The sequence below is a fragment of the Oryzias latipes genome, chromosome 24 (genome assembly GCF_002234675.1).
Source record: "Oryzias latipes chromosome 24, ASM223467v1".
Taxonomy (NCBI): domain Eukaryota; kingdom Metazoa; phylum Chordata; class Actinopteri; order Beloniformes; family Adrianichthyidae; genus Oryzias; species Oryzias latipes.
The window spans coordinates 231,843-249,527 of record NC_019882.2 but is presented as its reverse complement, the minus strand read 5'-3'; the positions used below and the strand labels follow the sequence as shown (position 1 = coordinate 249,527).

General features: G+C 45.3%; 1 protein-coding gene across 2 annotated transcripts in view; it reads right to left on the bottom strand.

The window, feature by feature from the left end:
- Window positions 1-332: 332 nt before the first annotated feature.
- Window positions 333-17,685, bottom strand: part of scara5 (scavenger receptor class A member 5) — a 57,556-nt gene continuing 40,203 nt past the window's right edge. The window contains exons 9-12 of one of the 2 annotated variants that reach the window (XM_023953074.1): window positions 3,841-3,948; window positions 3,084-3,149; window positions 2,159-2,347; window positions 333-1,442 (exon numbers count right to left, since the gene is read on the bottom strand). In XM_023953074.1, coding sequence (XP_023808842.1) covers window positions 1,258-1,442; window positions 2,159-2,347; window positions 3,084-3,149; window positions 3,841-3,948 — 548 coding nt within the window. In that variant the 3' untranslated portion in view covers window positions 333-1,257. The remainder of the gene's footprint in view (window positions 1,443-2,158; window positions 2,348-3,083; window positions 3,150-3,840; window positions 3,949-17,685) is intronic. The other variant, XM_023953075.1, reaches the window with a different exon arrangement.

Below are 17,685 nucleotides of genomic sequence, written 5' to 3'. Positions count from 1 at the left end.
GATCGCGAGCCATAGGTTCCCGACCCCTGGTCTATGGTAATCATTGTCTTCCTCAAGAAAGATGTCATTTATCCCTTGTGCTGTCTTAGATGACCCCTCCCTTCCATTGACGTGTTCTCCCTACCATGACAAAGGTGGATAAAGGTGGAAAGATTTCCTGTAATCCATGGACACCAGTGAAGATCACAAATCATTGAAGGAAAAAGGTTCAGAGCACTGTCTAGTGGGTCTGAGCGCAGGAATGACATGATCTCAAGTTGCAGATGCATCATCCATAAAAATGGATTTCCAAATTCACCTAAAATCCAGACCACCAAAGGAAGAAAAAACCGTTTCAGTGACTTTCATACAGCATTTTAATTCAGATATAACAAAGAGAAGGTTGCAGTGTTCCCAATCCCAACAGACCATTTGATTCTCTGGTGTGACAATAATCTGGTTCTTTCTCAAGTTGAAATCATGTCTCCTGTCCACTAGATGTCAGTGTTTGCTGCAGCGACCCAAACTCTTTCAGCGTCACTGAAGTCTGCTACTGACTCTTTCTTTAGGTATTTTTTATTATAGTTAGTCTGCATCATCAACATCATGTAAGTTTACTAATGTAGACTATGACTTTATAAAAGCTAAAACGTGAGAGTTAATCAATTCAAAACCATTTCCTGTACTTTGTTTTCTCAAATAGATTAGTTTGACTTAAAACCATCTTTCTTAGTCATTTCCAGAAACACAGAAATAGCACACATTGTTGTTAGAAGACATTCATAGCAAAGATATAACTTAGCTTAGTTAACTCATATAAATCTGTTCCTAATCCGGTAATATTCACAGAGTAACCATGACAACCAACCCAGTCTGGCTTCTATTCAGCTTCATCAAATTGTAAGCTGGATTTGTCATTTCAGTCAAAACTCTGTCAGGATTTCAGCTTCTTAAAACGGGTCCTGCTGTTTTTTCTGCCACTGCAGGAGTTTTTCCTGTTCTTCATTGATTTGGTTCTGTGGTTTTTTATGTTGTTTCCATGGCAACGTAGTTCTTCTGTTGTTTGTCCAGTTCCTTCTATTGCCGTCTCTGCTGTTGTCGTTCCTGCTGCTGTTGTGTATCTCGTTGTTTGTACTTTTTCTGAAGCTGAGGTGGTGCATTCAGTCGAAAGTGAGAAAACCAGTTTGCTCTTAAGGCACTTGGAGGTGTTGAGAAAAGAGAGAACCAGTATGTCATGGAGAACAAGTGGAACTTCCTTCCCAGAAGATTCCAACCGTCTTATGTCATCTCCATCTCAGGAAACATTAAAGCTTCGGTGTCCGGCGGGGGTCCGACAGCGCAGGTCACACCAGCGTCCTCTACGTGGCCACAGTTGGTTTTGCCCCATCCGGGAAACTTGCACTGATGGATGGTGTCTTCACCCCCTGTGCAAGCCACATCGTCCATCCAGATCAGACCGGATCCTGCAAACGGGTACAGACAGCTGCGGGTCAAGATAGGGTTCTGCAGCACAAAAACAGAACAATGCACACACAAACACAAACACAAGGAAGTTGGGACCTCTGAACTTTTGTCCCCTTCCCCATCCCTGGGGGGGATGGTCCAACAAGAAACTGTTACAAATATAATCAATGTAAACAAAGTGTAGCCTGAATTACAAAAGGGGTTTATTCAAATATACCATTATATGTTAGCATCATGCCAGCAGACTTGCACTTTCCTGCAGTTTTGTGTTAGAAAGGAAAGGAAAGGCATAAAAGATCAAACTCTACTTTTATGGGCAAATTATCGATTTATTAAGTTTGGAACGATTCCGATCTATTTCATCAACCAAGTTTAGACCCTGAGTGTGACGGTTCTTCTGACAGAGATGCTGCAGCACCTGAAATTCACCTGAAGAACTGGAAGTCTGCTTCTGTTTCAGACCTTCATGTAAAGAAGAAAAGAAGACTATGATGCAAAAAGAATAAAAAGAATGTCTTGCATCCCAAGACAAAGGAGAAGAAACACTGCTTGTCTAGAAGTCCTAAAGGAGGATAGGTTACGCTGCATCATTTACATGATCTAAACCTCCATCTGCCTGAGAACACCAGACCAGAGTAACAGGACAGAGGAAAAGGAAACAGAACTATTTGGATGAATAGTTTTGTTCCGTCTGGGCCTGTTCTCATGTTAGTACCTCGTCCGAAGCGTCCCGTCACATGGACTCCCACCGCTTCTCTGTAGCCCAGCATTCTGCAGACCACATCTCCATCCTTCTTGTCCCAGGCATCGTCACACACCGTCCCCCAGCGGCGCTCATGGAAAACCTCCACACGGCCTTCGTGAGGGCCGGACCCATTCACCAGCCGGACCAGGGTCTCCTCTGCTGTGCAAACATGAAGAGAAATACTATAGAATGCGTATGTGCACACAAACAATGTCATCACATCCAGTCGTCTCAAAGCACTAAACAATCGAAAACGTTGAACAGTTTTCTTCATTTTACATACAGTTTTGATCCAGGTCAGTTCCAATTATTCCACTAAAACCAGATTATTTGACCTGTAGAATACCAACCAACAGATTATATTATACTTTTATGAAAAGAAAGCTTCAGTTTCTGCCATTAAGGAAGAACAACTACAAACAGATCCATGATGACAGAGTTCTCCTCTTATCAATAAGAAAAAGAGTCATCTTTTTTCACCACTCAAAACCAAAACTGGACTTTTAAGTTGACTAACAGAAAAACAGAGCTGTAAGCAATCCTGTGTGCGTGTGCACATGTGCTAGTGTTAATGAGAGCTCCGTGGATCTGCTTTTAATCCCAGGGCTTTCAGAAACTATGTAGCTGCTGCCGTCCAATAATTGTAGACACTGTCGTGTCTGGCACACTGAAACCATGTACTCATTAACCCAGAATGCATCTGGGCACAGAGCTGGAACCAGAACAAATGAGCGCTGCCCAGGTAAAGCCTTGAAGCAGTTTCCTTCACAGCAGCAGAAAATGCAGTGTCAGCATGTGTCCATCTGTCATCCACAATGGGAAGGTTTACTTTATAAAGTCCAACTCTATTGTCCGACAGTTTTTTCTAAAAAAAATGAAAAGGTTTTCCTCTTACCTGTTTTCTCTCCTCGCTCCCCTCTTTCACCTTTCTCTCCCTTTGAGCCTCGCTGTCCTTGGTCACCTGAAAATGATGGTCTCTCATTAAACTGGTTTCCACATCAAAGTAGAACTAAAAATGCACAAAACATGAGGAGCAAAAGAGAACTTAAACTCTGCTCCTAACATGAAGTCAGGTTCTGTTTTTGTTTCTCATCACTTTGTCTCCGAGTTTCCTGACCCGCTGGGATCCAGAGAAAACAGGAATCTGTCTCCAACCTCTGCAACTTTTTTTTACTTGTCCCGTTCAGCAGCTGAGCAAAAGGATCACAGCTGAAGACGTCTTGTGTTGGACATAGTTCACGGTTACAAAAGGGGAGTAGGAAACGCGTGGTGTATATCTGCCCCCCAGACAAGCAGCCCACCATCACCCGAGAGTTCTGAGCATCCCCCACCCCAACCCACGCACAAACCAGGGCTCCTCAAGGGAGCCCGCCCCCATGCTCCAGGCTGACACCCGCCCGACCCGCGGGAAGTCCCGGTGAAAGCATGGACTGCATAGATGGAGGTAGCTGATTTGCGGTGGCGCCCCCTAAAGGAAGCAGCCTAAAGACAAAGACGAAAAGGTTCAAAAACTTCATCTGATGGATTTATGCCTCTTTTTATTGGCTGCTTGTTCCTATTTTTCTCCCAGTAGTATTTTTCCACCAAGAGCACAGAACCTGCAGGTTTGAAACAGAGCTACTGTTGGACGAAGAACATCAAAACGGACCCACCTTTAAGCCCTACAGGTCCAACGTCTCCTTTCTTTCCCTTCTCTCCCTCATGGCCAACAGATCCCTTTGTTCCCGGAGGTCCTCGCATCCCCCTCTCTCCTGTAAATCCTGAAACACAGTTTTCACCTCAAACATTGTTACTATGACCTGCTACTGTTTTGCTCATTGAAAACAAAACCTTAACATGAAAAGTGTGGTCCATGTAATCACTACACGCATGTTCTTGTGTGCCACTAAGTTTACGGCAATGAGTCAAGAATTCAAATTACATTTAATGTATGAAAATAATGTTTTTTTCTGTGAATTTCTTCACAACTTTTTGTTTTATTGGGTATTTTGAACGGTTTTGATTGACATGCTAAATAACTCCCAGCTGTTAATTTGGAACCTGAAACCTCACGTCAGTAAAGGATCTCATTCATCTTTTCTTTTTTTTCATCTTAGTTTATTTGACAGGGACCATGTACAGGAGCATTAACACAAAAAACATGCTTTGTACCAGTCTAAACCTCTTAAGCTGCATTCCTGATTCGTGCGGCAGAGGTGGCCAGTCAGAGGTAATAGGGGATTTTAATATTTATGTTGATGACCCCAGTGACTTTCTAGGAAAGGCTTTTGCAGCTTTATTAGATGATGTTGGTTTCACCCAAAGTGTGAATGAACCCACTCACTGTCATAAGCACACCCTGGACCTTGTTCTAACCCATGGGATAGAGATCAGCCAGCTGAGTGTCCTTCCTCTTAACCCCATCATTTCTGATCACTTTATGATTACCTTCCAGCTTACACTGGAACATCCTTCTGCACCAGTGAATAAGAAACAGCTTAGAAGAACCTTAACTGACCGTTCTGTGTCTGAGTTTAAACACACAGTTCAGCCAGTACTTAGTGATATTCTGAGAAAATACTCTGAGTCCAGCTCCCATAGTATCAGTCCTAGTATAAATGACCACTTTGTTAATGATGCCTTACGCCCTCAGGAGTACACTCGATGTTGTTGCCCCCTTGAAACCTAAGTTCGTCAGACAAAACCGAGTAGCACCGTGGTTTAACGCTGAAACTCGTTCTCTTAAACAAGAAACCTGTAAGTTGGAAAGAGAATGGCGCCGCTCCGGTTCAGAGCAGTCTCTGGATATCTGGAAACATAGCCTATTAAATTATAAAAAAGCTCTGCGTAGAGCTAGAAGCCAGTACTATTCAACCTTAATATCAGAGAATGGAAACAATCCAAGATTTCTTTTTAGCACTATTGCTAAATTAACTCGCAGTCAGAGCTCAGTAGAACCACATGTTCCTGTTAAGCAGCTTTACTGCCACCTACAGGACAACAGCCACTTTGAAGACTTTCAGTCGGGGTTTAGACCCCACCACAGTACGGAAACTGCACTAGTTAGAGTCTCCAATGACTTGTTATTGGCCTCAGAAAAGGGACTACTTTCTATTCTGGTCCTGTTAGACCTCAGTGCAGCCTTTGACACTATCGACCACGGTATTTTACTCCATAGATTAGAGCAGGACATAGGGATCAGAGGATCTGGTCTCCAGTGGTTTAAATCCTATCTGTCCGATACGTATCAGTTCGTTAATGTAAATGGACATTCCTCTCAGTGCACTCGAGTCAACTATGGAGTCCCACAGGGCTCAGTCTTAGGACCCATCCGGTTTATGCTTTATATGCTACCACTAGGAAACATAATCAGGAAACACAGCATTCATTTTCATTGTTATGCCGACGATACGCAGTTGTATTTATCCATGAAGCCTGACCAGAATGACCAGATAGAGAAACTGAACGCCTGCATCAGAGACATCAAGACCTGGATGACAATTAATTACCTCCTCTTGAACCCAGAAAAAACTGAGGTCATTATACTTGGTCCTAAAAACCTCAGAGATGCTCTGTCTGCTCAGATAGTCTCCCTGGATGGTATAAGTATAGCCCCCAATTCCACAGTTAGAAACCTTGGGGTTTTATTTGACCAGGATTTATCATTTAAGGCTCACATATCTCAGGCGTGTAGAACTGCCTTTTTTCACCTGCGGAATATTGCTAAGATCAGAAATCTACTTTCTAAGAGTGATGCTGAAAAACTCATCCATGCATTTGTTACGTCGAGGCTGGATTACTGTAACTCCTTGTTAGCAGCGTGTCCTAAGAGTTCCTTAAGAAGTCTCCAGCTTGTTCAGAACGCAGCAGCTAGATTGTTAGCTGGAACTAGCAGAAGAGATCACATCACTCCTGTGTTGGTTTCACTTCACTGGATCCCAGTTGATTCTAGAATTAAGTTCAAGATCCTCCTGTTAACCTATAAGGCCTTACATGGACTGGCCCCGTCCTATATTAAGGACCTCATAGTCCCTTACCATCCAATCAGAACACTTCACTCACTAAATGCAGGACTGCTTGTGGTTCCTAGAATTAGTAAAAGTACGGTTGGAGGTAGAGCGTTTAGCCACCAAGCCCCTGTCTTATGGAATAAACTCCCAGCTCATGGAAGAGAGGCCGACTCAGTTTCTACATTCAAAGTTAGACTGAAAACATTCCTCTGTGGACAGGATTATTGTCAGACTAGTTAGTATTCAGAGATTATTCAACTTAATGTTAATGTGTTTAAATTAAACTTAATAACAATAACTATTTGTTTTAAAAGGCTGCTAGAAGTTGAAGCTGGGGTAACTATGGTGCTCTGGGGTTCTGTCCTCTTTCCTTTTTTACTTCTACCCTTCCTCTCCTCTATTCTTGATCATTATTCATCATTTAGTTCTCCATGCCTCTGTTTGGTGCAGTGATTCATGTATTGTCCCTCTTTTCCTCTCCCCTCCTGGGGAGTGGAAGTGCTTCCAGACTCCAGTTGGTTCATCTGTGCTCCTGTTCCTGACCTTCTACCTCGCCTTTGCTCCTGCTCCTACACCTGGCTGTGGATCCTGTCTCCGGCTCGACTCGCGCCTTTGACTGTCCCCACAACCACGGCTGGATGAAGCTCGTCTGCTGGACTTTTATATATGTAGTTGTAGATTTAGATAAGTTAATTCTTCTCTAAGAGTTCTGGTAAATCGCCTGTCCGTCCTGGGGGAGGATCCCTCCTTCATGTGGGCAGCCCTGAAGGTTTCTTCGTTTTTTCCGGAATCCGTTTTTTGGGAGTTTTTCCTTACCGCGAAGGGGGGTCTAAGGGCAGGGATGCCAGTATAGCATAGTCAGTTTGTTAGTTCATTTTAGTATTTTCCTATTGAACTCTTTGTATTCATGATCCTTTTGAGTTCATGTTTTACTTCGAAGCCCATCGAGACGACTGTTGTTATGATTTTGGGCTATACAAATAAAATTGAATTAAATTGAATTAGATACAGACGCGATCTGAGGTCCAGCAGCGCGATTCAAGCGGCATGGCGCAATATGGGCGGCTTGCCGCGGCAGGCCAGAGTTCTATAAATCTGAACTCTGGCAAAGTTGCCGCATCGGGGACTCAACTTTGGACATGTGACCTTTTCAGTGCTTCTGTTATAAAGGCTCAGCCCACTGGAAATGATGTCACAGGATGTGGAAGTTCTTCTTCTGTGGTTTGTGGAGGCAGTTCCTGTTTCCATGTGTGCTTGACGCAGCGGCCTAGAGAGATCCTAGTTGCTTCTGTGCATTCCAGTTGCTGTAACCTGAGTATTAGTAACTGACCAAACGTTAGTTCTTGAATCTATTTATTATACTTGCCTGCTATAAGTGTGAGGAAGCTAGCAGTGTTACCTCATTATCAGGTCCTGCCACTCGTTAACGGCACCTACATTGCTAAAATAATCTATATTTAATGTTCCTTTGATGTTAAAGACACACTATAACTTGGTGTTAGATGTAATGACGCGTAATAATGTTCTGCACTAGTTACCTGCATTACTCTTTTTACCTGTGCATTGTTTTTCTTGCTCACTAGATGTCACTGTTGTGGGGAAGTTATCATTTTTCTGACACACAAGGTGTGTATTTGTATAAACCCCTTTTAAGTTCAAAATCTTTTTATTTGGCTTTTCTTGGGGATAAACACATACATAGCGCAAAGTCAAACTGGCACTTGACGGAAATAAAAATAATAAAAATAGGAATAAAAAAATTAAAACTTTAAAATACAGCAAACAGCACCAAAAGAAAAAACACACAAACATGAAACAACCCTACCCCCCCCCCCCCATTCTGTCACTGCCCGCTCTCTTTGGCTGAGTACCAGCACACTGGCACCGCAAGATGGGTTTGAAGCTGGTCTATGTTCAACACGGTAATGCACCCTGGTTGCCTCGTTCCCATATCTGCTGAAATGTCTCCAGAAAGTTCCTGCTCTTATGATTGAGTGAGACCCTAATCTTCTCGAGTTGCAAACTAGACATGGGATCCGCCAACCATTGCTTGTGAGTCGGGGGTGCAGCATCCCTCCACCTAACCAGGACTGCACGTCTGGCCAAGAGGGAGGCAAAAGACAGAGTTTGTCGTTTCCTCGGGTTAGTAACCCCCCCCCCTCCAGTGATCCCAAACAGAGCAGTCAGAGGGTTTGGCTGCAGCGAAACTTTGAGTATCCAGGATAAAGTTTGAAACACCTCTATCCAGAACCCGCTGAGAGATGGACAAGACCAGTACATGTGAATAAGTGTGGCTACCCCAGTTTTGCATTTATCACAGTAGGGACTGATATTTGGGTAGATGTGAGATAGTTTAGACTTAGAGATGTGTCTTGTGTACAACTTTAAATTGGATTAGACAGTGGCGACCACAGAGAGATCAAGAGTTCACTTGTCTTAGTATTCAATTCCAGGTTTATGGAGATTCGGACATCTTCAGATCCCCCTCCCACGCTGTTCTAAGCTGGGCCACACAGTGAGTTTTTAGGTTTGCCAGACGGTTGTACCGAAATAAGTCTCTTGTGGGACGGGTTCAACGAAAGGACGGTCTCAACAACTGTTTCGTCTGGGACAGTGGCGATGCCAGGCCTGAGAGAGAGAAAATGCTGTCTAATTTGCAGGTACAAGACCAAATGTTCTGCTTAGCTGCTCAAATGAGGCCAGCGTGTTAGCCACTGCCAAGTAGCCCCCCCCCCCAAGGCGCATCGCAGGCTAGACCCCCCACCCCCTCACCCTAATATGAGGTTATATGAGGAAGGGGGTTCTCCTCCATATCAGACTATTCCATTAATTGGAATAAGTCTGTTTTATTACCACTCAACAGGAATATGGAACAAAGACTCACAATTCCAGTTAAAACAGGAAATATCAAATATCTGGGTATCTACTTTTCCCCCAAACTATCAGAACTGGTGCAGCTAAACCACACCCCATTACTGAAAAGCATACACGACGATCTAACACGCTGGACCAACCTGCCTCTGTCCCTTATGGGCAAGGTAGCCACGGTTAAAATGAAAATCTTACCCAAGGTTAATTATCTCTTGTCAATGATTCCCACACAACCGCCATTAAAATGTCTATGAAGACTCTCATTCATCCAGGTTGGTTCCATTGTAGTAGGTTTAGGGGATGTCATCTGGACTTTCCCCACAGTTGAGAGGGAAGTTACGTCGTAAGACACCATCGTCTCGTCAGAATCCAGCTGAAGATGTTTGACTTTGTTTGCAAAATCTTGTGAATTCTTAACATGATGCTCTGTGTTGCCAACTAGAGGGGCCAAAATAGTAGCCAGGTGTTTAGCCATGTTGTAAGTTATTGAGTCAATGCTGCTGACAATGGGTCTCAGTGGTATTCCTTCCTTGTGGATTTTTGGGAGGCCATAAATGCATGGAGTGGTATTACCCGGGTACAGTCTGTAATAAAGAGGCTTGTCGATGACTTGATCTCTCTCCAGTCTTTGTAGGCAGTCTATAACCTTTTTCTTGTAGCCGCTGGTTGGGTCTCTTTTAAGTTCTTCATATGTGGTGGTGTCGCTGAGTAGGTTGGTAACTTTGGCTTCATAGTCCGCCGCATTCAGGATCACAGTGCATCTCCCTTTATCCGCTGGTAAAATGTTGATACTGTGGTCCTTCTCCGTCCTTCTTCGCCGCCGAAATTTTGAGTCGTAATTCTTCAAAAGAAGAATTACGACTCAAAATTTCGGCGGCACTGTCCAGCGCCAAACCACCACCTTCCAATCTTTCCTCAGATGAAAGAAAGGCCTTGACAGCCCTGGAGAAGGACCACAGTGGACCACACGATGGTGTCTTACGACGTAACTTCCCTCTTCACCTGCATTCCCACCACAGAGGCAGTAATTTCAGTGAGGAAGAGATTACTACAGGATTCTCAGCTACAAGACAGAACAAATCTGACACCAGACCACATCTGCGAACTGCTGGAAGTGTGCCTCAACTCCACATATTTCCAATTCAGGGGAAACTTCTACAGGCAGAGACACGGCTGTGCTATGGGCTCTCCAATCTCACCCATTGTGGCCAACTTGTACATGGAAGAAGTTGAGAGAAGAGCCCTGGACTCCTTCCCAGGTACAACTCCAAGCCACTGGTTCAGATATGTGGACGACACTTGGGTCAAGATCAAAAGCCAGGAAGTGGAGACTTTCACAGATCATATCAACGCAGTAGACAAGATCATCAAGTTCACCAGGGAAGACACAAAGGACAACACCCTAGCCTTTCTAGACTGTGCTGTGATCATTGGAGAGGACAGACAGCTCCAGGTTGAAGTGTACAGAAAGCCTACTCACACAGATCAGTACCTGTTATTTGACTCAAACCACCCTTTACAGCACAAACTAGGCGTCATCAGGACATTACAACACAGAGCCCAGGAGGTCCCCACAAGCTCTGACGGAAAGAAGAAGGAAGAGCAACATATCCACCAAGCCCTCCGAACCTGTGGATATCCCAAGTGGGCATTCACCAGATCCCAACATACAGGAAAACAAGACAAAAAGGAACAAAAGCCGAAACGGAACAGTATTTCAATTCCATATATCTCAGGCCTGTCTGAAAAACTTAAAAGGATTTTCAAACAACATAACATCCCAGTTCATCTCAAACCAGTCAATACCCTCAGACAGAAACTGGTTCATCCAAAGGACAAAATTCCCAGCTACAAACAGAGTAATGTTGTGTACGCTATCCACTGCAAAGAGAACTGCAATGAACAGTATATAGGAGAAACCAAACAACCGCTACACAAGCGGCTTTACCAACATCGCAGGGCCAACCCAAGTGGACCTGAGTCTGCAGTACATCTCCACCTAAAGGCCACAAACCACTCTTTCGAGGACAGTGAAGTCCGAATTCTAGCCAGAGAGAAAGGATAGTTTGAGCGAGGAGTGAAAGAAGCCATCTTTGTCAAGAAGGATAAACCTTCTCTTAATAAGAATGGTGGTCTCAGGTTTATTCTTCCATCCATCTACGGCAGTGTTTTGAAACCTAAACAAACCAAACCAGTTCCACCTGAGTCGTTAACCGCTGAAAGAGACGACCATTTTGGAGAGGGAGTCACTGACTCCCCAACCCCCAGCTGAGGACAAAGGACTATTAACGACCCGAAACCACATAGGCTAAGTGGACAACACCTCCAGTTTCAGGTCTAACTCCTCCCCCAATGAGCGCATATATACCAGCTCTTAGACCAGCTATTTCAGAATTGACAAAGCCTCTTGGATAAGAGGTGAAACGTCTTCCAACTTTAAAAACCAAGTCCAGATGACATCCCCTAAACCTACTACAATCGCCATTAAAATGGTTCAAAACATTAGACTCATCCATATCAAGCTTTCTATGGAACAACAAACCTGCAAGAATTAGTCTAAAAACTTTAAAATCTGCAAAAAGCTGTGGAGGATTAGAATTATCTAAATTCCACAAATACTTTCTTGCAAATATATTGCAATACATCTTAAAATGGTTAAAAAATGCAATTTTAACTGCACCCCCCTTAGTACACACACCCCTCCCCCCTCAATATATACATCCCAACATAAACACACACACATGCACACACACACCATCTCAAACACACATACACGCACACACAATTTGCAAGGAAGGTGGGACCTGGGTCCATCTGTCCCCTGCCTCTTCCCTGGTGGGGGGTGCGGGCCCCCCTTTGCAACGGCGGCCGTGTCCCCGGGGTGCCGGCTTCCTGGGCCCGGCGGTGCTCTCTCCGCGCGGTGGGGGAGTTCACATTACATCTGAGCCGGGGGTGTCTGGTTCCTGGGGGGTGGGTTCTGGTCCTTGCTCCTGAGTGCTGGGCCCCGCCAAATTTCCAACTGTGGCCGAGCCTGGTCGGGCCATATTTATAACACCCCTTGTGGGCCCTCTTTTTTTCCCCGGGGTTCCCCCCTCCTGGGCCGGGGCGGCGGGCCCCCTGCCTCGCTCCTCCCTGGACCAACCGTGGGCCGGGCGGATGGTTGCCTGGAGTGCGGAGCGGGTCTCCCTTGGGGGGTCCTGGCTCGTACCTGGGGTCGGGGCGGGGGGATGCCCGGAACTCCTGGGTGGTGGTGGGGTGCTCGTTTGGGGCTGTGGGCGTCCTTCTCCGGTGGGGCTCTGCGTTGGGTTCTCCCGGCGCGGCGGGGGGGCTGCTCTCCTGGTTGGGCTGGGGCGGCGCTCTCTTTCCCTCCGTGCTTCCCTGGCCTCTGGCTCTGGGGGCCTTGCGGCGGCCCTGCTGGCCCTGGCCTGGGTGGCGGGCTTGGTCGCCCGGGCGGCGGTTGTTCCCTGCCGGTTCCCGTGTGGCGTTGGGGGGATTCCGGCTGCCGCTGCTGCTGCGGTGGGGGTCTTGGGGTGGGGTTGGCTGGGCACTCTCCCTCCTTCTTTTCACGTTCCACCATCCATTTTAGAAGAACATAAAACCTCACCTGAGCACTGGTGTTAGCTCACCTTTGCACTAATAGCTTGCATGACTGAATGACTGAAATATTTCACACTAGTTGGTTATCAGGCATAAGTATGCGTGTGAACACTATCTGTTTTGTGTACATGTCGACAGGTGGACATTTTTGCAGCTAGCAGGTGTGTTTATAACATTTGAGTGTGTGTGTGGACAGGCCCCGCCCTTTTTGTACTGCATTTGAACCTTACCATAATGATTAACAACCAGTAAACTTGTTGCTGTATGCTGCTTCATGGTCTTATCCCCCTTCCCCTCCTATTATCACCCCCTACCCCCCCCTCTCTCTAGCGTCCCTCTCTCTTCTTCCCCTCTTTCCTTTTCCGTCCGGTCCAACACCAAAGATTTTCAGACATGATTGAAATTAATAAAGTTTGGCCTCAATTACAAAAGGGGTTTATTCAGACATACCTTTGGTTTGTCAGAAGATTAATAACCCCTCTTGTTAAAGCAAAATATGTCCAACACAAGAGGCCCTCAGCTCTCGTCTGTCTGCCCAGCTGTTGGACAGGACGAGTTAGAAAAAAAAAAAAAAAAAAAAAAAAATTAAAATGGTTAAAAAATAATCCAGAAACCAACTCATGGTTAGACTTGGAACAGGCGTTATGTGGAAAGATCAACCTGTCACAGCTACCATTTATTAGCCAAACAGTTAAAAAACAGGATTGTTTCAAAAGCATTAATATAAATGCCACTTTAACAGCCTGGTGGGAATTTCTCAAAATATCAAAATCATCAATTCAACCGTGCAAAATGACACCCATCTGGAACAACCCGGACATCCTTATTAACAAAAAAATGATTCACTTCCCAGCTTGGCAAGCAGGGGGCATAAAACAACTAGAGCACCTAATTATTGATAAAAGATTCATAACTCCTCAGGAACTTCAAGACAAACATGGAATAAATAACTTCTTGGAATATCAGCAACTTAAATCAAGTATTACTAAAAAGTATAAATTTAAAGACGACGATTTAAAGCTACCAGATGTAGTTACCACTCTGATTAATTTTTCAATGAATAGGACTCTGTCCAAAATATACAAACTTTTATGTAATTTAGATAACAATATTGCCCTTCCAACAAAAAAATGGGATGCAGATTTGAGCATCAGCACAGATGAAAGCTTCTGGTCAGAACTCTGTCTAAACACCTTTAAACTGACAAAAAGTCCAAATCTGCAGCTAATCCATCTACCAGCTGTCCCCAACTTACTTTCCGGGTTACATTCTAATGCCCTTCTTGTGCCACTCCCAAAAACCCATATCGTGAAGGGAGGGTATGAAAAGGTGATTCAAAGCAATAGGGCTCAAGAGTGAGAAATCACAGAGACCATAATGATTCCTAAACTGAACCCAAATCCTTAAAGAGTGTTTAAGCACTGGGTTGCAAATATATGTAATGGAGGGGAGAGTGAGAGAAGAACCCAGCAATGCAGGAAGAGAGGTGTTTCCACTCAAGTGTAGTTCCAACTCCACCCAGTCGAGGGTGTCAGATCAGTCAGCATAAAATGACCAGAATGCCATACAGTGCAAATTTGCAGCCCAATAATACAGTCGAAAATTTGGAAGGGCAAACCCATTGGTGGACTCGGTTCTCTGCAGGTGAACTTTACTAAGACGAGGACGAGGAGAGGATTGAGTCGAGCTGGTTAAAAAAAGGAACCGGGAATAAAAACTGGCAAGGACTAAAATCAGCATAAAAATTTGGGCAAGATATTCATCTTTATAACTGATCCGGCCCACCAGCGACATAGACAAAGGTGACCACTGTGTCAGTGTTTTTTTTGTTTGGTTCAGTAAGGTCATGAGGTTTTCTCTGAATAATCTTTGTTTTTTTGTGATCGATATTCCCAAATATGAGAATTTGTGTTTTTCAATTCTAAAAGGTAGGTTTGAATAGTCCAGAGCGGACGCTTAACTATTGATGGGAAAGAGCTAACTTTTGCTGAGGTTCAGTTTGTAGCCAGACAGCTTCCCAAACTGACTGAGCGTCAACAGGGCCGAAGTCAGTGAGGTCCCTGGGTTTGAAATAAAAAGCAGAAGGTCGTCAGCATACAGTGATACTTTATGTTCTATGGAGTTCCTCTGAATACCACTTATGTCCCTACAGCCTCGGAGGGCTGCTCAATAGCCAAGTCAAAGAGTAGAGGGCTAAGAGGGAAACCCCTGGCGAGTTCCTCTGTGTAAATTAAAGGGTTTTGACTGTTGGGAGTTTGTGCGAGTTGAAGCAGTGGGACATGAGTATAATACTTGAATCCATGCAGAGAAATTGGAACCAAAGCCATACCTGTCAAGCACTGCAAAAAGGAAGTTAAATTATATTCTGTCAAAAGCTTTTTCGGCATCAAGAGATACAACACTCAGGGACCCCCAGGAGAGGTGTAGATTATTTCAAGTAGCCGGCGTTTATTAAAATATGGATGCCTGTTTAACTCCTCTGCGAGCACAACGTCGCCCACAGTCGTCATGGTGTTGCAATGAAACCTGTTTGATCCTTTGAGATGATTATAGGGAGGATATTCTCTAAGCGATGATCCAGCACTTTAGCCAAGATCTTTTTGTCTGTGTTCAAGAGGGAGATTGGTCTGTATGAGGCACAGTCAGCTGGGTCTCTACCTTTTTTAGCAATGAGGGTGATGCAGGCCTCAGTAAACGATTTGGGGAGAGACCCTGACCTGAAAGAGTCAGACAACACAAGACACAACTGTGGGGAAAGTAAGGATGACAACTTTGCAAAAAATTCTGTTGGAAACCCATCAGGGCCTGGAGATTAGCCAGACTGCAGAGAAGATAGAGCTGATGTGATATCAGAATTAGATATGGGCTCGTAGTGCCTTTCTAAGATCTGGTGGCAGCGTCTGCTGCAGTCTGAAGTATGCGCTCCAGCTGTCCCAGGTCTTTCCACCTCAAAGCGTGCAAAGAAATGGTTTAACTCCTCTGCGAGCACAACGTCGCCCACAGTCGTCATGGTGTTGCAGGACTTGTGGTTGGTTAAGTGCTGTGGACCCCCTGTCACACCTGTCGTGTGTTGTTGTCTCTGAAGTGGTCCTCAGTCCTCCTCTTGTAAGCTGCCTTGGCCTCTCTGATGCCTTCCTTAAGGTCCTGGTGTGCGAACACATTACAGTCTGTGTCCTCACAGCAGTCCTGCAGCTGTTGTGAAGCGCCCTCTGGCCATGTAATTACAGTCTTTGTCACTGGAGGGGCTCTCCTCCTGATGGGGGTGTATGCTGGAATCAGCAAGGACATTTGATCAGACAACCCCAGATGTGGTAGAGGGGTTGCTCTGTAGCCTTTTTGGATTTTACTGTAGACGTGGTCCAGTGTGTTTGCACCCCTTGCTGCGCATTTAATGTCCTGATCAAATTTGGGGATTACTGACCCTAAACCAGCATGATTGAAGTCCCCAGCTATGATACACACTGCGTCAGGATGAGAGTTCTGCTGGGTGCTTATTGTATTGTGCAGCACCTCCATGGCTACGCTAGCATTAGCACCGGGTGGTATGTATATGGCCGTTACCATGACGACGGTGAACTCATGATGAATGTAGAAGGGTCTGCATTTAACAGTCAGATATTCCACATCTTGGGAATAGTAGCTGTCTACAGTCGTTGCATTTCTGCACCAGTTGTCGTTGATGTAGACGCATAGCCCCCCTCCTCTGCTCTTACCGGAGTCACCGTTCCTGTCGTGGCGGTAGGCCGTGCGGCCTGCTAGCTCGATAGCCGTGTCCAGTATGGAAGGATTCAGCCAAGTCTCTGTGATTAATACGACGCAGCAGCCGCAGAAACACTTGTTGGTTGCATTGTTCAGCCTCAGTTCATTCATTTTGTTCAAAATGGATCTGGTGTTGGAGAGGAAAAGGCTGGGAATTGGCGGCTTGAATGGTTGTCTCTTCAGCCGTGCTAGCGAGCCACCCCTGCAGCCCCGTTTTTGCTTCCTTTGTTTACGCTTCCTCTTGGGCTTGCCGGTGGGGAGAACCATCCACAGAGACCCCTGGGGTCTCACTATGCCCTCTGGAACATCGTGAGAGCGGTGGAAGTCTGATGTAATAATCCTTTCACAGCATAAACCCAAGCTCAGAAGATCCTGACAACTGTATCTGTACTGTGCCCAACATCCCTTGGTTCCAAAGAGTAGAACACCAGACCAAACATACACACAAAGAAAAAAAAGAAAAGAAAGCAGCGTTCGTGAGGAGCATTGTGGCGCTGAGTCTGTGCATGCCGCCATAGCAACAACTCCAAATAATCCCCCAAACCAGAAAGCTGCTAAAAAATACAGCAGGAAGCTTTTCAGAACCAACTTTTAATGTTAATTATTCTTCCTTTCTAACAACCTATCCAAACTCCGAAAGTAAATGTAAGGAAATGTATAGAAAAGGAAAGAATAAAAAACGAAAAAGAGGAAAAGTAACAGGTTCAAGCTCCACAAACATAAACTTTGAGCTTTAAGAAAAGTGTGTCCAAACACACCTATGTTCAACCTGTGTATACAAAAATAAGCCTTATTTACCCCGGGGTGAGACAGATACAATGGAGGCAGTCACTGGGGTCACCTAGTCAGCTCGGCTGACTGAAGACCATGTTATGAGGCTCCAGATGATCGGGGGAGGCTGCTGATGTATTTGTTAGCCTCATCCACGGAACCGATCCATTTTCTGTCTCCATTCAGCAGAGTGATACGGAGCCTGGCAGGGTAGAGCAGGGCGGGTTTGAGTCTTCCATTATGAAGCTCAGTCATCACAATCCTGTATTCTGTCCGCTGAGCAGCGACTTCGGGGCTGTAGTCCTCCACGACGCGGATGGGTTTCCCCCGGAATTCCAGCTTCCCCCGCTGCTCCCCCCGCCGCCGCGCCTCTCTGATGATGAGCTCCTTGGTCGGTAAAATCTCTGCTCTGAACACCTCATAAAGCAGGTCGGAGAAGAATTTCAACAAAGAGCCGCTTTCGGTTGATTCCGGAACCCCTAAGATACGAATGTTCTGACGTCTGCTCTG